Raw genomic sequence first — 20,249 nt, forward strand, 5'->3', positions numbered from 1 at the left:
TACAGAATTGTGGTGTGTTTTGCAGGATTCTTATAACAACTCAGTTACAGAATTGTGGTGTGTTTTGTAGGATTCTTATAACAACTCAGTTACAGAATTGTGGTGTGTTTTGTAGGATTCTTATAACAACTCAGTTACAGAATTGTGGTGTGTTTTGTAGGATTCTTATAACAACTCAGTAACAGAATTGTGGTGTGTTTTGTAGGATTCTTATAACAACTCAGTAACAGAATTGTGGTGTGTTTTGTAGGATTCTTATAACAACTCAGTTACAGAATTGTGGTGTGTTTTGTAGGATTCTTATAACAACTCAGTTACAGAATTGTGGTGTGTTTTGTAGGATTCTTATAACAACTCAGTTACAGAATTGTGGTGTGTTTTGTAGGATTCTTATAACAACTCAGTTACAGAATTGTGGTGTGTTTTGTAGGATTCTTATAACAACTCAGTTACAGAATTGTGGTGTGTTTTGTAGGATTCTTATAACAACTCAGTTACAGAATTGTGGTGTGTTTTGTAGGATTCTTATAACAACTCAGTTACAGAATTGTGGTGTGTTTTGTAGGATTCTTATAACAACTCAGTTACAGAATTGTGGTGTGTTTTGTAGGATTCTTATAACAACTCAGTTACAGAATTGTGGTGTGTTTTGTAGGATTCTTATAACAACTCAGTTACAGAATTGTGGTGTGTTTTGTAGGATTCTTATAACAACTCAGTTACAGAATTGTGGTGTGTTTTGTAGGATTCTTATAACAACTCAGTTACAGAATTGTGGTGTGTTTTGTAGGATTCTTATAACAACTCAGTTACAGAATTGTGGTGTGTTTTGTAGGATTCTTATAACAACTCAGTAACAGAATTGTGGTGTGTTTTGTAGGATTCTTATAACAAATCAGTTACAGAATTGTGGTGTGTTTTGTAGGATTCTTATAACAACTCAGTTACAGAATTGTGGTGTGTTTTGTAGAATTCTTATAACAACTCAGTTACAGACTTCGCTTAAGATATTCTATCAACCCTGGTCTAAGTTAACAGATGTATTAATATTTATTTGAATTAGGTAGATTTCTATCTGATGCAGCCCATATATAGTCATGAACTTTCATTGAAAAGTATTAAATGTGTGAAATAATAAAATGGTACTAGGTGATCTGTCATCAATAAACACCTTATTTATTGTCACATAAACTGCTGAGAAGAGCCTACTAAAAAAGCTCTGAGCTTCCTTATTAGAATAAATCTATGATCCCTAAACTGGTACTAGGTTCTTTTGTCATCAATAAAAACCTTATTTCTTCTTACCTGTTTATCTAATCTTTTCTTTTCTCTATAAGCCTCAGCTCTGGCACGTTTGTCTTCCTCTAATTCCTTTCTCCTTAATTCTTCCTCTGCCTCTAATTGTTTCTGTTAAAAGAATTCATTTAAAATTTAAATGATCTGATGTAATGAAAGCAACTTTTTGCTATTTAAGCTACAAATTTATAAGAAAATATTTTTTGCATTATTTTGAGTCGCAAAAGTTAAATTCCTCAAAACATTATATATAAAATATAGTTCTTAAATTTCTATTGGTTTAAGTTTATCTAAAAATGATCAGGATAAAATTAACTATAGTACAAAAACATGGTCAAAACTTTGAACGATGAACGTTTTTAAATGTAGGCTTTGGTTGTCCCTATGAATTTCAATTTTTTAAAGAAATTTTTGAGGACTACTTAATTATTTGCTAGTTTAGTAGTTGCATTTATAGACCAGGTGCTCCGCAGGGCGCAGCTTTATACGACCGCAGAGGTCGAACCCTGAACAGTTGGGGCAAGTATGGACAAAACATTCTAGCGTGATACAGCTCTGAATTTGGATTGTGATCAAATTTTTGACATTACATGGTTTTTTTTTTACACAAAACAAATGTCAAGATTTTACAAATTTTACAATTAAAGATTTCTTCTTCAAACTTTTTAAATCTAAAATGAAATAGTTGACACAGCATAGGTTTCTGACACAGAATGAATGTGGTCCAATGAACTTAAAAGTTTGTTTTTGCCTTTTAGCAATTCACTATGCTGTTGAATATTAATCCTCTCAAAAAAATGTTTGAAGAAATTTTCTTTTTATTTATGAAATCTGAAATGAGAAAAATTTAACCCCCCCCCTTTTTTCACATCCCTGTTTCCCTTTTTCCAAAACTGATATCAATTCAAATTTCTAATGGAGTTTGCAACAATAACTACTCTTTTAAATACATCATAAAATATTAAAATGTAATATAAAGTGCTTGTTATCACTGAATGGTAAAGATTGGTTGGTAGTAAAAGTGAATATACATTGTTTATTGTATAAAACAATAAAAAAAACTTCATCAGCAACATTTTATATTATGCAAATTTCCAATGAAGTTATTTACATAAAGTTATTGGCAAATAAAAATAGAAAATGACATCATAGTCATGTCTGGCAAATGTCCAACATACATTATCTAAAAACATTTTAGATAAGATAAGGAAATAAGATGTAAAAAAACTGCTTGTTATCACTGAATGGTAAAGATTATTTTAATTTATCAGTTGGTAGTAAAAAGTGAATATACATTGTATATTGTATATAACAAAGATTTAAGTTGATTCTGGACAAAGAAAGATAACTCCAATTAAAAAAAATCTTGCTATTGCACAATATTTTGCAATTAGATATTTCTTGCTTACTATTCTGGACAAAGAAAGATAACTCTAATTAAAAAAAAATTTTGCTATTTCACAAGATTGTGCAATTAGATATTTCTTGCCATTGCGCAATACTGTGCAATTGAAAAGACTTGCTATTGCACAATACTTAATATAATAATTTTAGATCCTGATTTGGACCAACTTGAAAACTGGGCCCATAATAAAAAATCTAAGTACATTTTTGGATTCAGCATATCAAAGAACCCCAAGATTTCAATTTTTGTTAAAATCAGACTAAGTTTAATTTTGGACCCTTTGGACTTTAGTGTAGACCAATTTGAAAACAGGACCAAAAATGAAGAATCTTCATACACAGTTAGATTTGGTATATCAAAGAACCCCATTTATTCAATTTTTGATGAAATCAAACAAAGTTTAATTTTGGACCCCGATTTGGACCAACTTGAAAACTGGGCCAATAATCAAGAATCTAAGTACATTTTTAGATTCAGCATATCAAAGAACCTAACTGATTCATTTTTTGTCAAAATCAAACTAAGTTTAATTTTGGACCCTTTGGACCTTAATGTAGACCAATTTGAAAACGGGACCAAAAGTTAAGAATCTTCATACACAGTCATGACAATTAGATTCGGCATATCAAAGAACCCCAATTATTCAATTTTGATGAAATCAAACAAAGTTTAATTTTGGACCCTTCGGGCCCCTTATTCTGTTGGGACCAAAACTCCCAAAATCAATACCAACCTTCCTTTTATGGTCATAAACCTTGTGTTTAAATTTCATAGATTTCTATTTACTTATACTAACGTTATAGTGCGAAAACCAAGAAAAATGCTTATTTGGGTCCCTTTTTGGCCCCTAATTCCTAAACTGTTGGGACCTAAACTCCCAAAATCAATACCAACCTTCCTTTTGTAGTCATTAACATTGTGTTTAAATTTCATTGATTTCTATTTACTTAAACTAAAGTTATTGTGCGAAAACCAAGAATAATGCTTATTTGGGCCCTTTTTTGGCCCCTAATTCCTAAACTGTTGAAACCTAAACTCCCAAAATCAATCCCAACCGTTCTTTTGTGGTCATAAACCTTGTGTCAAAATTTCATAGATTTCTATTAACTTAAACTAAAGTTATAGTGCGAAAACCAAGAAAATGCTTATTTGGGCCCTTTTTGGCCCCTTATTCCTAAAATGTTGGGACCAAAACTCCCAAAATCAATACCAACCTTCCTTTTGTGGTCATAAACCTTGTGTTAAAATTTCATAGATTTCCATTCACTTTTACTAAAGTTAGAGTGCGAAAACTAAAAGTATTCGGACGCCGGACGACGACGACGACGACGCCGACGACGCCGACGCCAACGTGATAGCAATATACGACGAAAAATTTTTCAAATTTTGCGGTCGTATAATAACAATGATTTAACAAGCAAGAGGGTGTTTCCCAACCACATTCTCATTGACAGACAATAGCCATTCTTGTCAGAAATGAGATGTGGTCAACAAACATCCTAGGTACATTGATAATCTGTTTATCGCTATTATGCCTATAACCTAGTTTATGTTAACATCGACAACTGCACATACACCCTTAGTTTCTAGCGATAATTTTCAATATAAAAAAGGAAAACTACACAAAATAAAAATAAATTATATTATCATTATCTAATTACAAACCCCATAACTATAGCATTTGTTTCACACCTATATTTTTGTTATTTAGTTATAGGTTAAAGAACATGAAATAATTCAGTCTTTTATTGTATGAATAAGGCCTCACTTTTATTTGTTTACCATTGTATTCTGGTTTATTGATTATAGTAAAAGCAATTGCATATGTGTAAACTAATCATGCAGTTAGGTGGCAGAGCAAACTTATTTTAAAATTTTTGAATATGAGATGCCAATCTCAAAAATAACAATTCAAGGGAAAAAAATAACATTTTCTACTTTCAAATAGCAGAAAATTTGTTCTATATAGTAGGATATGCCCAGCAATACCAGAGTTGATAACCGATTCACATTGACTAAACTGAAAGGTAAGATTATTATAAATGATTTTATTTACAACTTCCTTACTAATTTTTCATCTTCTGCCTGTCTTCTTTTTTCATCCCTCTCAGCTTTTAACCTGTTTCTTTCAGCAGCACGTTCATCCATATCTATATAAAATGTCATAAATAATTGATACATATTTCACTCGAACTCAACCATTGTTTTATTGAAATATTTAATGCTAGCAATAATCACGAAGCCTCAAAGTATCTCTTTACCTCCTTTTGGAATACATCAATGTACTTTATCACTTTTCAATACTGGTTAAAGGTTAGACAAGAATGGAGTTTAAATCAAGTCAAAGAAAGATACACATAAAACTCTGATTTTGAAGATTATCATAATTTCCCATCTGAAGAATTGTATTTGTAGGTATAAATATTGATACTGTTCAAATTCATACAAATCTATATTATCAGAGGAAAAAAATAAAATTGAAAAAAACCCAACCATTTAAAATATTTAGAGCTTTTACAATTTGTCTTACATCAACAAAATACTTGTTTATAAATACTTGTATATTTGTAATGGATATGGATGAAATTTAAAAAAGATAGTTTATGACTTACTTTTTAGTGTTTGAAGGTACTTAGTATTGGATTTGGTTGTACATAACTTACTTTTTAACGTCTGCAGGTACGTAGTATTGGATTTGGTTGTACATGACTTACTTTTTAACGTCTGCAGGTACTTAGTATTGGATTTGGTTGTACATGACTTACTTTTTAACGTCTGCAGGTACTTAGTATTGGATTTGGTTGTACATGACTAACTTTTTAACATCTGCAGGTACTCAGTATTGGATTTGGTTGTACATGACTTACTTTTTAGCGTCTGCAGGTACTTAGTATTGGATTTGGTTGTACATGACTTACTTTTTAGCGTCTGCAGGTACTTAGTATTGGATTTGGTTGTACATGACTTACTTTTTAATGTCTGCAGGTACTTAGTATTGGATTTGGTTGTACATGACTTACTTTTTAAAGTTTGCAGGTACTTTGTATTGGATTTGGTTGTACATGACTTACTTTTTAATGTCTGCAGGTACTTAGTATTGGATTTGGTTGTACATGACTTACTTTTTAATGTCTGCAGGTACTTAGTATTGGATTTGGTTGTACATGACTTACTTTTTAACGTCTGCAGGTACTTAGTATTGGATTTGGTTGTACATGACTTACTTTTTAAAGTCTGCAGGTACTTAGTATTGGATTTGGTTGTACATGACTTACTTTTTAACGTCTGCAGGTACTTAGTATTGGATTTGGTTGTACATGACTTACTTTTTAAAGTTTGCAGGTACTTTGTATTGGATTTGGTTGTACATGACTTACTTTTTAATGTCTGCAGGTACTTAGTATTGGATTTGGTTGTACATGACTTACTTTTTAACGTCTGCATGTACTTAGTATTGGATTTGGTTGTACATGACTTACTTTTTAGCGTCTGCAGGTACTTAGTATTGGATTTGGTTGTACATGACTTACTTTTTAACGTCTGCAGGTACTTAGTATTGGATTTGGTTGTACATGACTTACTTTTTAGCGTCTGCAGGTACTTAGTATTGGATTTGGTTGTACATGACTTACTTTTTAGCGTCTGCAGGTACTTAGTATTGGATTTGGTTGTACATGACTTACTTTTTAACGTCTGCAGGTACTTAGTATTGGATTTGGTTGTACATGACTTACTTTTTAAAGTTTGCAGGTACTTTGTATTGGATTTGGTTGTACATGACTTACTTTTTAACGTCTGCAGGTACTTAGTATTGGATTTGGTTCTACATGACTTACTTTTTAGCGTCTGCAGGTACTTAGTATTGGATTTGGTTGTACATGACTTACTTTTTAGCGTCTGCAGGTACTTAGTATTGGATTTGGTTGTACATGACTTACTTTTTAAAGTTTGCAGGTACTTTGTATTGGATTTGGTTGTACATGACTTACTTTTTAACGTCTGCAGGTACTTAGTATTGGATTTGGTTGTACATGACTTACTTTTTAAAGTTTGCAGGTACTTTGTATTGGATTTGGTTGTACATGACTTACTTTTTAACGTCTGCAGGTACTTAGTATTGGATTTGGTTCTACATGACTTACTTTTTAGCGTCTGCAGGTACTTAGTATTGGATTTGGTTGTACATGACTTACTTTTTAGCGTCTGCAGGTACTTAGTATTGGATTTGGTTGTACATGACTTACTTTTTAACGTCTGCAGGTACTTAGTATTGGATTTGGTTCTACATGACTTACTTTTTAGCGTCTGCAGGTACTTAGTATTGGATTTGGTTGTACATGACTTACTTTTTAGCGTCTGCAGGTACTTAGTATTGGATTTGGTTGTACATGACTTACTTTTTAGCGTCTGCAGGTACTTAGTATTGGATTTGGTTGTACATGACTTACTTTTTAGCGTCTGCAGGTACTTAGTATTGGATTTGGTTCTACATGACTTACTTTTTAGCGTCTGCAGGTACTTAGTATTGGATTTGGTTGTACATGACTTACTTTTTAAAGTCTGCAGGTACTTAGTATTGGATTTGGTTGTACATGACTTACTTTTTAACGTCTGCAGGTACTTAGTATTGGATTTGGTTGTACATGACTTACTTTTTAAAGTCTGCAGGTACTTAGTATTGGATTTGGTTGTACATGACTTACTTTTTTAACGTCTGCAGGTACTTAGTATTGGATTTGGTTGTACATGACTCACATTGTAACGTCTGCAGGTACTTAATATTGGATTTGGTTGTACATGACTTACTTTTTAACGTCTGCAGGTACTTAGTATTGGATTTGGTTGTACATGACTTACTTTTTAGCGTCTGCAGGTACTTAGTATTGGATTTGGTTGTACATGACTTACTTTTTAACGTCTGCAGGTACTTAGTATTGGATTTGGTTGTACATGACTTACTTTTTAATGTCTGCAGGTACTGGGTATTGGATTTGGTTGTACATGACTTACTTTTTAATGTCTGCAGGTACTTGGTATTGGATTTGGTTGTACATGACTTACTTTTTAACGTCTGCAGGTACTTGGTATTGGATTTGGTTGTACATGACTTACTTTTTAACGTCTGTAGGTACTTAGTATTGGATTTGGTTGTACATGACTTACTTTTTAAAGTCTGCAGGTACTTAGTATTGGATTTGGTTGTACATGACTTACTTTTTAACGTCTGTAGGTACTTAGTATTGGATTTGGTTGTACATGACTTACTTTTTAACGTCTGCAGGTACTTAGTATTGGATTTGGTTGTACATGACTTACTTTTTAACGTCTGCAGGTACTTAGTATTGGATTTGGTTGTACTATCTGTCCTTGCAGTCACAGCTGTACTAGATGTTCTTGATGTATCCATAGCAACATTGGATGTTTTAGGATTTTGCTTGGTATTTGCCTGTTCATTCTTTAAACTATTAACAATCACACTATTGTTCTGATTTATATTTGATTGTTTACTAATTGGTTGTGATTTTGCAGACGACTGCTGCTTAGTAACATCAGATGCAGATGTCTGTCCTTTAGGAACAGATTCCCCTGATCTTGGTGTTATATTTTTAGCTAAATGTTCAAGTATTGCTTGCTGTTTTTCAAGTTGTTCGTGTAGTTTATTTTGATTCTGACCAAATTGCAATTCCTCTATAATTCTCTGTTGTTCTTTCAATTGTTTTTGCTGCTCTTGCAAAATCTTTTGTTGAGCCTGATGTCGGTTTTCAAAATTGTTTGTAATATATTTAGTGTTCATCCATGGTTGTGTTCCAAACCTCTTTCTGACTTTCAGATCTGACTGTTCTGTATGATCTTCTGAATCCCCCATGTTAGCCACCTCCTCATTGGTTAAATTCAAATGTTTTCTTGTTACCTGCCATGGTTCAGTAGGAATTCTCTTATCTCGTTTCTGTTTGGCTGTTTCTGATATGTTGGTTGAAGTGTCACTTTTTGAAGAATGTGGACGTTTTGCAGGTTGATCAAAAAAGGAGTCCTGAAAGAAATCATGATAAGTGAGAAAACCTTGTGATAAAATAACTACATATAAAGTTTTTTAAGGAGCCACTGAACCCTGCAAATAAGGTCAACAACAAGAGATATATGTAAAGATGTAAACTTAAAAACATATTTTAAAAGTCATCTATATATGTGATATAAAGTAATTAGGTCTTCTTCTTTATAATATATAAACCGTAGTTTTAAACAGATAAATTATGCAGTTGCCGCCAAATTACCCTCTCTTTGACTCACATACAAATACATTAGGCCATTATCACCAGATAAATACCCCTTTGTCGAAAATTGAATAAGACAATAAAATGGGAAGTACAGAGATAAATGGCTTTCTATATGCCTCACTCTTTCTAAAAGCTAGAGTATAAAAAAATCAAAGCACTGTAAGCGCTGTAGGCAGTTAACCAAAAACCAAGGCAAACATAATTATGAAAACTATGGCAATGTTGCTTCAATTTTTTTTTTAAAGATTTAAAAAAACAAACATTAAACATTCATATATTGTACATGTATTTTCATTTAATGAATTAATCATTAAGGCAAATAATTCATATTGTATCAAGGTTTTCAAAAGCAACGCATGTATCAAGTTTATTTTTTTCATGGTCATGAGTCTGCAGTGTTAAAGGTTTGCAATGATTTCAGTTCTTCTAGTTGATAGTTAACGTTTGTATTAGTTGACTGTTAGTAGTTCAAGTTCACTTCAGTACGAGCTTGTAAAAGTATGAATGGACTTGCTTCCCTGGAAAGAAAACTGAGTTTGTGTTCTACAGTACAAAAGATATGAGACACAAATCAGACAAATGTTTACTACTACAGGGATCAAAGGTGAGGTCTAACTGACCTGCCAATAGTAAATGTAAATGACCCCCACCTTCACCCCAAGTCCATGATGTCTAAGTTTGGAATAAAATGACAGGTAATTATAAAACAGTTGGTAAAACATTCTTGGGCTTTAAAGATGTTTTCTTCAAAATGAGACATATTAAAATGAAAATTTTTATAGGACCAGAAATAATTCAAAATATAATTAAGGTAAATTCTTTAAACCTACTCATTTTTTTCCATCAATAAAATTTTATAATAAACAAGAAATAATTGTAACATAATGCTATTACGAAGTCTCCCAAAACAAAGCTCCCATAATTATTCATTCCCATGGTCGCCTGACATTGGGCAAAGTCTAGTACACATTTGTTATGTCTAGCAAAGTGATATATGTGACGCCTATGAGATTGACCTTGTATGTCATTCAATCTTTATGAAATGACAAACCGGAATTAATATGGTTTAGGAATTGGTATCTCAATCTTTTACAAGTTCTCAATACACACACAAGAAGAGGTTGGGGTGACCCATGGGAATACCACTATATTTCATTTTATTTTTTATTTTTTCCCATACCTGAATATATATAGTTTAGGGGTGGGGATCTCGAATGTTATCAAGTTTTCAAACAGGAGGGGGTGGGGTGACCTCAGTGACTTCCCCTATATTTCATTTGATTTGTTATATTGTCCAATACATGAATATATATGGTTGAGGGGTGAGGATCTCATCTGCTTCCAAGTTATCAAACAGGAGGGGATAGGGTGACCCTAAGGACTCCCCCTATATTTCATTTGATTAGTTCTTTTGTCCCATACATGAATATATATGGTTACATGTAAGGGGTGAGGATCTCGACTAATTCCAAGTTCTCAAATAGGAGGGTGTACAGTGACCCTAGGGCCTCCCCCTATAATTCATCTGATTTGTTATATTGTCCCATACATGAATATATATGTTTAAGGGTGGTGATCTCAACTGTTTTCAAATTCTCAAACAGAAAGGGGTAGAGTGGCCCCACAAACTCCACCTATATTTCATTTGATTTATTATATTGTCCCATACATTAGTATATATGGTTTAGGGGTGGGGATCTTGACTGTTTCAAAGTTCCCAATCAGGAGTGGTGGGGTGACCCAAGGGACTCCCCCTGTATTTCGTTTTATTAGTTATATTGTTGCATACATGAATATGGTTTAGGGGTGGAGATCTCAACTGTTTCCAAGTTCTAAAACAGGAGGGCGTGGACTTCCCCTATATTTCATTTGATTAGTTATATAGTCCCATACATAAATGTAATACTATATGGTTGAGGGGTGGGGATCTCATCCGTTTCAAAGATATCAAACATGAGGGGTAGAGTGGCCCAAAGGACTCCACCTATATATCATATGATTTGCTTACATTCAGGTATCATATAATCTAGTTGCACTATTTGTGAAAATAAAGTAAGAAATTTTCAGCTATTTTAACTGACCAATAAAAATTGAGAAAAAAAATATGTTTAAACTTTAAAAGCATCTCACATGCATTACCAACATTTATCATTGATAAAGAAATTTTATACTGTCACCAGGAACATATATATTGTAGATACTGTTCCCAGCTGTCACATTGACATAAAAATTTGTCAAAAAGTAATTTTGAGTTTCTGTACAAAATATTTTCTGCTTTTTCTTTCTTTTACATATATCTTTTGGTTTTCAATTCTAGTGATTATATTTATTTACCATACATAGATGTATTTTGTCACCTGTCTGGAATTTTTTTTAGTTGATCTCCAAAACGTGGATTTACCCTTATCCGCTTCCGGAATTGGATCCAATATTGTTGTTTTTGTCAGATACGATTTTACTCGAATTTACACATTATTTGTCGGCGATTTTCTGTATAAAGCTAGCAGTTGAACAAAATGAACATCGCTGTCATAAATAATAATAATGAAAATAAGTTTTGAGATCGTTTATTAGGAGACTTTGGTAAAAAGGTTTGCAAAGTTATTTTTTTATTTTCTTTCAAGTGGAAGCTTTAATGTCCGTCGTGCATGTCGAGCTTAGCCAGTAACCAAGTTGAAAGTCCGACTGCAAAAGTGGAAGGTCGCAGAACTCGAACCACCGCTAATTTGAACCTATCCCTCAAAATTGAAAAGATACGAAAAGAAAATTTCGTTGTCTTATTTAAAATTGCCACCAACAGCATAAACAGTTGAACTTATTTTAATAGACTACTGACGTAGTTGACTACGTATTGATGACAAACAATATTCCTACGACTTTTGCCATTTGGGAAATCTAAACTACTTGTCTTTAGAGATTTTCGGTGATTAAATATTTCCTACATTTGTTCTTTGACATCTTAGCCAAAAGCTCATGGGATAATAAACTACATAAGGCCAATTAAAATTAATTGATAGATTTTCATCCCCGCCCGCCCCTCTGAAATAGCCCCGCCCTGATTTTTTTTATTTTTAAAATTTACGATTTCCGGATTTTGTTCATTTCCGTTTCTGGTAACCGTCAAAAATTTCATTTCATTCCAAACTTCCTGTTTTAAATTTTGGTTTTCGTATTTCTTCCGAGTATTTTAAAATGTTTCTGCAGCTCTATGACTATGGTGACTAAATCATCTACCGAGAATAGAGATTGATTTGTGAAGGGCATGAAATAATCGGGATTCAAGTAATACGCTGTGTCTAAGAACTCAAATCGCGGCATGATACACATTTCAGTGATAAGAACCGTTAATTACGGTATAAGTGCAAAATTGATAAAATGACTTTGTGTCAGGAATTTTTGACTATAAATTATATCCGAAGAGCAGAGTCGTGGCACACAGTGGTACAAAAACATAACTGGATTAAACAAATTGACACAAAAACGAACTTGTTAGATTTATGACAGTATATTGAGTTCAAAAAGTCAGCAAACATACACTTAAATTTACAAATGGCTATTGTGTTTTTGTTGACATTAAGCAAACACCTTCTGTCCCAATACCCTCAATAAAGTCATTAAACAACTCCTTCTTTTTTGTTTAGTTTATGTTTTACATATTAATCATATTTGCATCTATAAGAAGAATCATAAAAGCACCCTATTATTTTCAAAACTGAGTTTTCATTTTATTCTGTACTCATAATTCTTGTGTTGCATACCCATGCATATTTGTTCCATTTTATGGAGACAAAAAAACATAAATTTGGTGAAGGAAGTCCAACTGAAGAGAGCATTTCTCTTATGTTTATGCTGTTTACTAAAATTAGCTTTCTAAAACAGCAATTACATGTAGAACCGTGAATGTTTGCCAACACTAGGTTTTTATTTAAGATTTGAAAAAATTATGTACCATACCTTATAAATACATATATATACATGATATAAGCTTATTATTACACTTGCGTATATGAAGAACACGTCACAAGAGGGTTTCATTGGAAATACAAAATACAAAATAAAATCCTCCCACCCGCCCCATTTTTTTCAAAAATTTGGATGAAAATCTACTAATTAATTTTAGTTGGCGTAAGGATTTCTAATATGATCTACTTCCTATGAGCAACTTCAAAACTTTTGGGTGATTCGACAATCATTTAAGGTTTTTCTGGTCATATTTTTTGTAATCCAAAGTTAAAAGTATGAAAAAAATGTCCAATTAGTTATAAATAACATAATTTCCAGCTAGATAATAACAATGGCACGTATTTCAGCATTTATTGGGTAGAACACAAATCTAAGGTGCTCACATAAGGCAGCTTAACTGCCTAAAAAATTCTATGAGAAAAGCATTTTAAGTTGTTTAAAGTAGCTTACAATATCTGATGCTGATGGAGTAACTGGTTTCCTGCCAGTCCTTGCTGACTGGATTCTACTGGACTTTGAGGTTTCGACTGTAGAACTGGTTCTATCTGTCTCATTTCCAGTCCATAATTTACCAGTTGCTGCAGCTTCTAATAAAGCAGCCATCTTACTTTTGGTATTACTTTGAGCATGTTCTAATTCTTTTCTTTCAACTTCCTGTTTGACCCAAAGCTGCCAAGCAGCAAAATATTTCCTAAGTAAAGTTTGTTTGCTGTGACTGTCTGCAAGCTGTATTTTCCTGAAAGTTTAACTATGACTTCAGCTCTATGTGCTAATTATGAAAGAAAAGAGGGTGGGGTAAACATCAGCTTATTGAAAAAAAAATTGAAACAAATTATTTAATAGTAATAAGAATTTTTATATTTTGCTAAATATTTCTATTTATTTCATTATGATATATAACTCCAAAAAGTTGAAGAAGGGAATTTAATTGGCTGTTGTAATAATAACCAGAACAGAAAGTAGAATGTAGTGTAAAGCAAAAACACAGCATTTATATTTCAATAAGATTGCTTTATTAAATTAGGTATTTTAAAAACCTGTTGTCTAACTTACATCCATCCCATAATTAATTGTTTCTTTCAAATTACCTCTGTGTTTTAACGACATCCACCTCATGTTGTTTTGTCTCTATGTCAATCTTCTTGGACCTGACAAATGATTTCCATGCATTCCATGCTCTGAATAACAACTTCCAGTCACCCATAGCTCTGGCCTTACCCATGAGTAGTCTCTTCTCTAAAACTAGGTTGTACCAGGCAGAGAAATGCCTCTGTAGTGTCTACAATCAATATCAGCATTTGTTACATATATGATGTAGCAGGAATGGGAATGCAGGGATGAAAGCATATAAATTGATTTTATTCTTTTTGATGTAAAATTTTAAAGAAAAATTTAATAACTTTACACAACAAAAATGCTTCATGCTGAGTCCTATGTTATATATTTTTTGCCACATTAGCACTGTGTGATTATTTTAATTTTTATTTAAAATTGCATATCAATAATAAAGGGAGATAAAAATCTAACAACTATTTATGATAGCTTTCACTGGCCTTCACACTCTTTCAATTCAACTTTGTTAAAAAACTTATGTTTATTTTAGATTTTTCTGTCAGTATACAACGATAATGAATAAAGATTATAATTCAAAATAATTAACATTAAAACTCCTTTCATAATTTTCATCTAAAAAGAACATTGTAATTTTCGTGTGAAACATTATTTATGAACATTAAAGTCATAAGAAACCTCAAATTAAAAAAAAAATATGCATATATTTTTTATAACTAAATGGATAGTTTTCATTATACAACTTATGTACATATACTTTTTATGAGGAAAATTCTTTAATTTGTCCACATTTAGAAGAAGTTTACTTTCGTCGACATATTTTCCGTATGCATAGTGACCCGAGCGTAACCCTCCTCCTAAAAATCCGGTGATCGCAATACGCATGGATCTGTCATTGAAATAAACAAATATCTGATTATACATGTTAAACACGTGCTAAATACACATGCTTTTTGTGATTTGTTTACTATAAGGTGACAATCGGTAAAACTCGGCTTCAAAACACGCATTTAATGAGCAGCAATATTTGTTAAATCATAACAAACAGAGAGAGAGAAAATTGACGATTATACGATATATTTGCGAAAATAATGATAAAATCGTGCACAGAGGACTAAGTTTATGATATATACATGCATTGGTTCAAGAATTGGATAAACATTATTTTTCACCACTCACTCGTTTCTTATGACTTTAAACCTTTGGTTGAAATATACATGGTTAAAATATAGTGGTTTTCTTTTATAAATTGTGACTTGGATGGAGAGTTGTCTCACTGGCACTCATGCCACATCTTCTTGCATCTTTATATGATATATTCAGCTATAAATATATGCTGGCCATTGGAGAAAAATACGGACTTTGTACTCATATAACCTTGACTTCTAGCAATCACATGATCAATTATGATTCAGATTTTGTAATCAAGTTTTAAAAAAAGATTAATGTCCTTGATGGTAAAATATGCTTAGAAAAAATGTAATTTTACTGGAATAAAAAATCAATGGTTTTTAAAAACTTTTTTTTTAACTTTTAATCCATGTGCATTGTACCATACCCTAAGATCATTTGCTTCTTGTCTTTTCTTTAGCTCATTCAATCTCTCAAGTAAAATTCTCTGTTTTACTTCAGTTTTCTTTTCCTGTTCTACATATTTCCTTCTTCTGTCTTCTTCTTCTTGATCAACCACCTTAACAGCATAAGAACTCAGCTCTTCCTGTTTCTTGTCTTCCCTAGGAAAATTATGAAAATGTCATTTACAAATAAGTAATGTTTCTGTAGGACATTGAAGCCATACTAAACAAAATATTGTTCATTAGCCTTGTATAACAAAAGTACTGTAAATTCATAAAATTTTTGCCATGTTTGTATGTTGCAAAATTATTGGTTAGGTTTTGCAAAATTAAAAAGTTGCATTTCAATAGTTATCAAAGGTACCAGGATTATAATTTAATAGGATAATAATTCAAATTTTGAATACATTATATTATAAGTTATATGGTTAGTTATTGACCCCCTAAAGATCCATAGAAGGTAAGTGAAATTCATAGGGTGTGAGGCCGTAGGCCAAATAATTATGGATTTTATTCACCCTCTATGGTCAGTAGGGGTCAACAATGAACTGTATAACTTATTTATCGCACACTGGACTTTTTCTACTGCATTTTGTAGGAATACAACATTGATAGATGACGTCACCATCAACAACAGACATAACTTCATGAACCCCAATGAATTTTACAAACCCCCTACGGATCCATAGGGGGTCACCATTTGATAATTTACCCATGGTGCGATAATAGTATGTAGCATTTTCTGAAATCATTATAATCTATTTCACATTTTTGTCCATTGTTCAACAATGACTAATGCATACACAAATGTCTAAATTTACTGTTTTATGTAGTGATAAAAAAACAAAAGGCATGGTTTGTTGTTTGTTGGTGTCATTTTTTTTTTTGGTGGTTCATAAGTGTTTCTAGTTTGTTGTTTTTTATATAGATAAGACTGTTGGTTTTCCTGTTTGACTTGTTTTACACTAAATATATAAAGCTTGTTGTTGGGTGTGAGCCAAGGGTCTGAATGTCTACTGTACTTCCGACCTATAATTGTTTTCTTTTTATAAATTGAGACTTGGATGGAGAGTTGTCTCATTAGCATTCATCATACTACATCTTCCTACTTTTATAGTAAAACTTTCTCTTTTGTTAATGATATAGTAATATGTATGTTACATTCAATGAAATTGTTTTACTTGGGTGTCTGATCCATGGGTATTTCTAGAACGATAAATCTATTTGTTTATTTTGTATTGTGGTATATTGCATTTCATTTTTTTTTATCTTGACCAAAACTGTTTTTCTGTACAGTCAAGTTATCAGCTTACTATTGCTTAACTTTTATTATTGTAAAATATATAGTAAGTGTTGAAAAGAAATAAGTTCATGAGAGATTTCAGCTCTAAACATCAATGGATATATAGATTCCTACACTGCAACAAGTGTATTACGATATTTCCCCACTCGAGACAGTTAAATTTTATTATTTGAAGCGCGAGGCTTGCCGAGCTTTTTAAATAATTAAAATTTAACTGTTGAGAGTAATACACGAGTTATAGTGTCAGAATCAGTTTCTCTGATGATTTTTATCCTTCTTTTTCAAAGATTTTCAGAAGGTTGTGTTCTTTATATGCGACGTCATCAGGCATGGTTGCCTTTTTTCATGATGTCACAATAGGAAAATTCAGAAGAAAACAAAACATTTTGAAGTCATAATCAAATTTCAACTAATCATTTTCCGAGAACATATTTTTCACTAGTGAGGAGAAATATTTTTCTCACACCGGTCAGGAAATGTGAAAATAGCACAAAAATTAGAGATTTTTTTTTCTCACATACTCGTAAAGTTTAAAATACATGGTCTCCAAGCTGAATGCTTACATTTTAAAATTTAAAAAGTTCAAATGCACAGATATGCATGATCTAACAGACAGATAAAATAAAAACAATTAAAATTCTTCCTTTTTCTTAAGAGCTGATAAAATCTGGAGAAGATTGAACTAAGATACCCAAAGATAAACTTGTTGTTCTTAATTGTAGACATGACCTTCACCTTGAAATAAAAAGTCCTTCTTCCTTCCTATCGGATATAAAAAAAAAATGTTTACATGCACTTGAAGAGTATTAAAATATTAAATTACCTCTTTCTTAAATCGTCCACATTTCTTCTTTCTTCCTGCATTTGTTTCCTAATCCTCGCCATTTCTTTCCTAATTAGCATTTCCTCTTTTTTCTGCTTAGTCAGCTTATCTTGATCCTCCTACAAGTGCGGAGGAAAAGATATTAAATTTTGGAGTCAACAAAGAGATTGGGTACACAAGGGTCAATAAGCCCTAAAAGACCTTGGGATACGGACTCAAGATTATGAAACAAAATAAAAACATTATGATTGGGCAAACATAGGTCAATACCCATAAAAGACCTTGGGATGAGGATTATGAAACAAAATAAAACAAGAATATGTCCATAGTACACAAATGCCAACACTATCATTTGCTATGACCACTAAATTTGGGTCAAAACCTTAATTTGGCATTAAAATTAGAAAGATCATATCATAGGGAACCTGTGTACTAAGTTTCAAGTCGATTAGTCTAACTTCAGCAAAAAACTACCTTGACCAAAAACTCTAACCTGAAGCAGGATAATAACAGAAAAACTTCCTTAAAATTATCAATTAGTTGCAATAACTTGAAAATCAAATACCTGATTTGGCAAATCAGGGCAGGTAGACCTTGACCTATTGACTACTTTAACTTCTTGTCTGTTTTGTTTTAAATGCTTTAGTTTTTGAGATATAAGTCAAAAACTGCATTTTACCCTATGTTCTATTTCTAGCCATGGCCGACATGTTTTCTGAGGAAACAGAAAATAAAACACAAAGTTTTTTCTAGATAACCTAAAACTCATTCAACTTATGTGTAGTTTAATTTGGTTCAGTAGTTTCACAGGAGAAGATTTTAAAATAACATGATAAATAAATTGTGTAAAATGGTCAATTTTGTTCATGTGAACGTATTTGTAGATCTTACTTCACTATACATTTTTGCTGTTAACAGTTTATCTTTATTTTTAATAATATTCAAGATAATTTAATACCAAAAGCTGCTTTCTTTAAATTCTTTAATTTCTTAAAATAACCGATTAAGTGCCAACAACCCAACATTAGGTTTGTTAGATTCATTTGAAAATTTCAGGGCTGGTTTGCTCTATATCTAGTGATAGTAATAAGATAACATAAGATAAAGATATTTTATTTCCTAATCATAGGGCTCATAACAAGCATGTAATCACATAAAGTAAAAATAAAAACCTTTTCTCTCCCACTCGCATACACTCACACATACAACTATCGTTCTGATTAAGGATGATTGATTTAACAGTACAACATGTAAATGAAAAATAAAATACAAATAACAAGAATGTGTCCAAAGTACAGGGATGCCCGACTCGCATAATCATTTTCCATGTTCAATGCAGGGCTTCCAAAACGGTCATATATTCCGGTCATTTGTATAATGTTCGGTAAAAGTCCGGCTGGTCAAAGCATGAAACAGTCATATACTTTTTATTTTTCAAGGCTTTTTCGGTCATTTTTACATAATTCACGATCTTTTTGACCCAATCTTTTGCCTTTAACATCAACACATTTCCGGTCATAAATGTGACATGATGATTAATTACTATCAAAACAACACCTACTTCAATACTTTCTAATTTTAATCAAGGCTAATTAGTAGTTGAACAGCTGAAATCTACCTGTTCAGGTGACAGGTGAACTATGTTCAGTACCGAACATCGTATAAATTGATTGGTTTAATCACAATTATTTTCTTACATTTCAGCGGTTTGTATCTAATTGATTTCGTTCAAAAGATTAAATTTATTAGAAATTACTTTATCAACATGGTTTGATGAAAATTTTAAGGTTTTAATTAAAAAATCGTCAGAACTATGTCGTATGAACTAGAACACGTGTGCGCATGTGCACAGGTGGGAAATTTAATAATGCATCCTACATTTCTTCAAAAATGCTAAAATTATCAATGATACCTGTATCTAACGTTCAATTCAAGTATTTTGTTGAAGAAATAACGTGGAAAGAGCTTCTTCTCTCAGTCGTGCTTTGTAAAAATACACGGATTTTACGTATCCGTTTATGGTCCATGTTTTACCATTGTCAAGTCAACATCCGGTTGAAAACGAAAGTAAAGTTTTTGACAATGTCATTTTGCACAAATAAAAAGTCTATGGCAGATATGAGCACGCTGATGTGCACACTTTGAATGATGCACTGCCAATTTAACAGTTACATCCTAACATCAAATTCATATCATATCAAAGTAAAGTTTGAAATCGTTTTTTTTTTTAAATGTAATGTCAATCATTGGAATGGCCATCTGATTACCATAATTGCCTTTTGTGACTAAGTCTTAAGGGATTAAAATCGGGATCAGATATGAAATGTCCGGCTGGCTCAAATATTTTTTGGAAGCCCTGGTTCAATGGACTGTGAAATTGGGTAAAAAATCTAATTTGGCCTTAAAAGTAAATTGATAAACCAAAAGGGAACATGTGTACTAAGTTTCAAGTTGATTGGACTTTAACTTCATTGTAAACTACCTTGACCAAAAACTTTAACCTGAAACTCACACTTTTAATTTCTATGTTCAGTGGATC

At 32.1% G+C, this 20,249-nt stretch overlaps 1 protein-coding gene across 4 annotated transcripts in view; it reads right to left on the reverse strand.

Moving 5' to 3' along the window:
• Window positions 1-20,249, reverse strand: part of LOC139523352 (coiled-coil domain-containing protein 191-like) — a 69,804-nt gene that overhangs the window by 17,388 nt on the left and 32,167 nt on the right. For all 4 annotated transcript variants that reach the window (XM_071317243.1, XM_071317245.1, XM_071317244.1 and 1 more), the window contains 7 exons: window positions 17,711-17,829; window positions 15,569-15,743; window positions 14,028-14,218; window positions 13,390-13,675; window positions 8,018-8,732; window positions 4,769-4,851; window positions 1,306-1,407 (listed from right to left, as the gene is read on the reverse strand). In XM_071317243.1, coding sequence (XP_071173344.1) covers window positions 1,306-1,407; window positions 4,769-4,851; window positions 8,018-8,732; window positions 13,390-13,675; window positions 14,028-14,218; window positions 15,569-15,743; window positions 17,711-17,829 — 1,671 coding nt within the window. The remainder of the gene's footprint in view (window positions 1-1,305; window positions 1,408-4,768; window positions 4,852-8,017; window positions 8,733-13,389; window positions 13,676-14,027; window positions 14,219-15,568; window positions 15,744-17,710; window positions 17,830-20,249) is intronic.

Source organism: Mytilus edulis, chromosome 5 (assembly GCF_963676685.1).
Source record: "Mytilus edulis chromosome 5, xbMytEdul2.2, whole genome shotgun sequence".
Classification (NCBI taxonomy): Eukaryota; Metazoa; Mollusca; class Bivalvia; order Mytilida; family Mytilidae; genus Mytilus; species Mytilus edulis.